This window comes from Prunus avium, chromosome 1 (genome assembly GCF_965620075.1).
Source record: "Prunus avium chromosome 1, drPruAviu1.hap1.1, whole genome shotgun sequence".
NCBI classification, from domain to species: Eukaryota; Viridiplantae; Streptophyta; class Magnoliopsida; order Rosales; family Rosaceae; genus Prunus; species Prunus avium.
In genome coordinates this window covers 11124932-11129147 of record NC_142284.1, presented here as the reverse complement: position 1 = coordinate 11129147, position 4216 = coordinate 11124932, and the positions used below count along the sequence as shown (strand labels likewise).

At 38.0% G+C, this 4216-nt stretch overlaps 1 protein-coding gene across 1 annotated transcript; it reads left to right on the top strand.

Annotated features, from left to right (window-relative positions):
* Positions 1–682: 682 nt before the first annotated feature.
* Positions 683–3868, top strand: LOC148297294 (uncharacterized). Its single transcript, XM_088245861.1, has 7 exons — positions 683–899; positions 988–1226; positions 1308–1526; positions 1635–1733; positions 1829–1909; positions 2006–2383; positions 3812–3868. The coding sequence occupies exons 1-7, from the start codon at positions 683–685 to the stop codon at positions 3866–3868; spliced, it is 1290 nt and encodes a 429-aa protein (XP_088101987.1).
* Positions 3869–4216: the final 348 nt, after the last annotated feature.

The following is a 4216-nucleotide window of genomic DNA, read 5'->3' as shown; positions in this document are numbered from 1 at the left end:
CAGTTGGTAAATTTCCTAACGCTCCCCGATATTTATTTTTTCAATTTTTAAGTTTTATTTCAGAAATTTTCGAATTAAGTTTGGAATTGTTTTGCTGTTTCAATTTTTATATTTATTTTGTAATTGTTTAAATTGCTGCTTAGTCTGATGGTTGGTTAGGATTTGGATTGGATTTGTATTGCGGCATATTAAGTGTTTAAATTGCTGTTTCAATTTTGTTTTTTTATTGGATTTGTATTTTTTATTTCAGATTTGTTTTTGTATTGAAATTGCATTGTGGTGTACGATTTGTGAATTTTTAGGTGTATTGCTGTTAGATTTCAGATTTGATTGGAGCATTTGCTGCTGTTTTTTGTATTTTGATTAATTTTCGGGGGCTTTAAACTATGTGCTACTAACCAAACTATTTCAAAATTGGGCAGCAATTTGATTTTTCTTTATTATGTGCTTCTGATTTTTGTAATATCATACATGTTTCTATTTTGTTTACTTTAAAAAATGTGCTTCTGTTTTTTGCCATATAAAGAATACATGTTTCTGTTTGTTTTTTTAAATATTGTATTTGTTGTTCTTTAGGCTTTGAGGTTTTTTTTTTTACAAAATAATAATTTTACCAAAGGATGTTTTTTTAATTGTAAGACCTTATCAGATGTCACAACTTATCAGACGTTGTAAGACGGTGATGACTTCACCTAGTTCAGCTCCCCCGACTGCGGTGTCAGCTCCCACTGGTGTAGCACAGTCGCAGGACATGCCAGTTTCTCCCCACATCTCCCGGGCCCCGGTGTCATCAGAGTCATCAGTGGCGCAACCAGTTAGTGCCAGGCGGCGTCACCGCCCTCCCAGCACGACCGACACCACGTCACCATCTGCTGCTAGTGCGTCGGGGTCACAACCAGGTAAAGATTTTCCTTCAACTCTAGTTGTTTTAGACCAAGAATGTTAGTAGGATTTGTTATTTAATGTTAATTTTATATTTCTTTGCAGCCAAGAAGAACACCCGAGGACCCTGTCGCCAGTTGATGACGGCCAAAGTCACCCAGGTGAACAACAGTCGTATCAACATCGCATACGACGCGCGACATCGGGCTGCACCAACGGCTGACCAGCACAGCTCGTTGGCCCATGACATTGGATCCGTCGTTCAGACTTATTGCCCGATCAAATGGAAGTCCTGGAGGGTCATGCCTGATCAGGTGCGGATGGAGATGTTAGGACACCTGTCGGTATGTATTTTATACCTTTTCATTGTTTTTCCCTTCAAATTTTATTTCTAATATTTAATGTATGTAATGAATTTATTTTAGACAAACTACAATTTGGAGAACGTCGGCGAAGAGTTGTTAGCCTACATCAACAGACTCTTTGCTGACAGGTACAAGCAGTGGAAGAGCGACCTGCATCACCATTTTCAGGCATATGATGATACGCAGGTTGCTCTTCAAGAGGGTTGCCCGAAGGAGCTTGAGGGCCGAGAGGATAGTTGGCAGTGGCTCTGCGGTCATTTTCAAGAGGCCGATTATGTGGTATTTTTATATATTAAATTGAAACTTATTACATGTTTCTTACTAATGTGTATTTAAATTTTTTTTAAATTCACTTTCAACTAATACTTTTTATTTTTTGTATAACAGAAGAAGGCTAAAGCAAATAAGGGCAATAGGCAGAGGAAGACTCTTCTCCACCATTCAGGTTCCAGGCCCTTCTCTTATAGGATGGAGGCGCGGCGCCAGGTAATAATAAAGTCGTTTTTATTTATTTTTTAATATGTCATTAATATTAATTTGTTTTTTTCGTACTAACATTTTTTTTTTCTGCTCAATTTAAGGGGGGGTCCAAATTCCCAGAGATTGACGTATTTGGCGACGTTTATGTTCGACCTGGGAATGAGTTGGCGGAGTCCCTTCATGTAAGTAGCCTTTAATTTAAATTATTATGTAAGCCTTCAAGTTTTTATAGTTATTATATGAATGTTTTAATTCATATTTTATGTTATGTTCAACAGACGACTATGATTGAGAGGAGCCAGTTGGTTCTTCAGGAGTCCGCATCCCAGCTTCCTCCCGATACGCCGCTCGAGTCCGTGGTTCCTCCATCGAATGCAGGGTTTCAAATCCTGACTGAAACCTTGGATCAGAGTCTCGGGAGGCGCTCAGGGACATATTGTCAAGGGATGGGGAATGCCAGGCAGCGGCCACCTAGACCCCGTGAATCATCAGAGTCAAATGAAGAGGTGACTGCTTTGAAGACAGAGGTGGCGGACCTCAAGAGTCATTTGTCTCATATTCTACAGTCCCTCGCTCACTCCGGCATTTCAATCCCGCCTTTTACTCCCCCGTTGACCTCTGAGCATGGCAACCACACCTCTCCCCCTGTCAACAATGTCCAGACCTCCGAGCTGCATTTGCCAGACGACAATGTAGATCTTGGAGGGTTGTTTGATTAGATTTTAACATTCTTAATTACATTTAAAATATTTCTATTGTACTAAATACATTATGTTATAACATTTTACATATTTCTCTTTATTACCTTTTTCTAATTGCAATTTCATTTCATTATTTATTTTTTTTTTTTTTTTAAAAACCAAATTTATTTTTTTTACCAAAATAATTCAATTTAATTTTAAATTAAAAATAATATATTTATTTTTTACGCGACGATAGTTTCCGTCGCGCAAAATTTTTTTGGAAATACACAACCGTAAAAATAAATTTTAAAGAATTTATTTTATTTTGCGCGATGAAATAATTTGTCTCTCTAAGTAAATGCGACAAAAATATTTCGTCGCGCAAATAATTTAAACACGAATCCACTCGTCACACAATACCTGCGCCACGAACGTTACTCGTCGCCCAGCGTCCTTACTATATTTCGTCACGCAAATATTCTAGACACGAATATAATCTCGTTGCGCAAATATTCCATCGCGCAAATTGTTTTTCAAAATACACAACCGTAAAAATAAATTTTAAAGAATTTATTTTATTTTGCGCGACGAAAGAAGTTGTCTCGCGAAGTACATGCGACAAAACTATTTCGTTGCGCAAATATTTTAATCACGAACATACTCGTCGCACAGTACCGGTGCCACGCATGGTAGTCGTCGCGCAGTGTCCTTACAACGACTATATTTCGTCGCGCAAATATTTTCGACACGAATATGCTCTCATCCTTGTACTTTAGCGCGACGCTTATGATTCCTCGCGCTATGTTAATGCAACGAATGTATTTTCGTCGCGCAAAACTTTGACCGACGAAAAATCTCATCGTCCCGCGAAATAGTGTGCAATGAAGGTTTACCGTCGCTCATTTTGCGCGACAATTTTAATATGTTCGTCGCGCAAAGTGTATCTTTACGATCTTTGCGCGACATATTTTGCGCGACGAATATTCTGTCGCATTACTATTTGTGCGACACAAATGTACTTTGCGCGACCAAAACTCCTTCGTCGTGCAAATACAAAAATCTAGTAGTGTTACTTTTAATTTCGACTGTTAAATTGCATCTAAGAGACTACCAACACATTTAATGAATGCAATTCAATGGCCGAGATTAGAAGCATGTAACCAATCCTGAATATAAAATGAGTGCTGCTATTTCCACCCCTATCCTATTTCATCACCCACCATGTAAATTTGAAAAAACACAATCATATCCTTCCACCCACCATTATTGCTAAAATACACTTTAATTATTAGTTTTTATTATTATCAAAATACCCCTTAATTATTAATTTAAGCTAATTCTCAATTTTTTTTTAATAGTGAAAACGGTGTATTATTTCAATAAAACTGAAACTGATTACAGCATATCCCCCTCAACCAACAAGTTCTCAATGAAAGCAGGAGGGTCCCTATCCCATGAGAACATGTCAATTGATGAAATAGTGAAATATGCAAGACAACGTGCCACTGTATTGGCATCTCTAGAAGCAAAACAAACTAAATAATTATTTAGTTGCTGAAACAAAAAAACGACAGTCTTCGATCGATACTCCTATTGATGAGTTGTTTGCAATGCTAGCTAGCATCCTCACCCATCTCCACCACCAACACCATACTCCTCCTTACCCTTTCAAAAAGCCAACATTTTATTACTACAAAAATGAAAATCAACAAACCCAGCCTAAAGAGACAAAGACAGAGAGATAGGGAGAGATAGAGAGGAAAGGAGGATTTGTCGGCAGCACAGGAGGAGGGGTGGGATGGCTGA

Coding starts and splice junctions, on each gene's coding strand:
- LOC148297294 (XM_088245861.1), top strand. CDS start 683: ATGACTTCACCTAGTTCAGCTCCCCCGACTGCGGTGTCAGCTCCCACT. Junction 1,227..1,307: donor AGATGTTAGGACACCTGTCG/GTATGTATTTTA, acceptor AATTTATTTTAG/ACAAACTACAATTTGGAGAA. Junction 2,384..3,811: donor CCTCTCCCCCTGTCAACAAT/GTCCAGACCTCC, acceptor AACTGATTACAG/CATATCCCCCTCAACCAACA.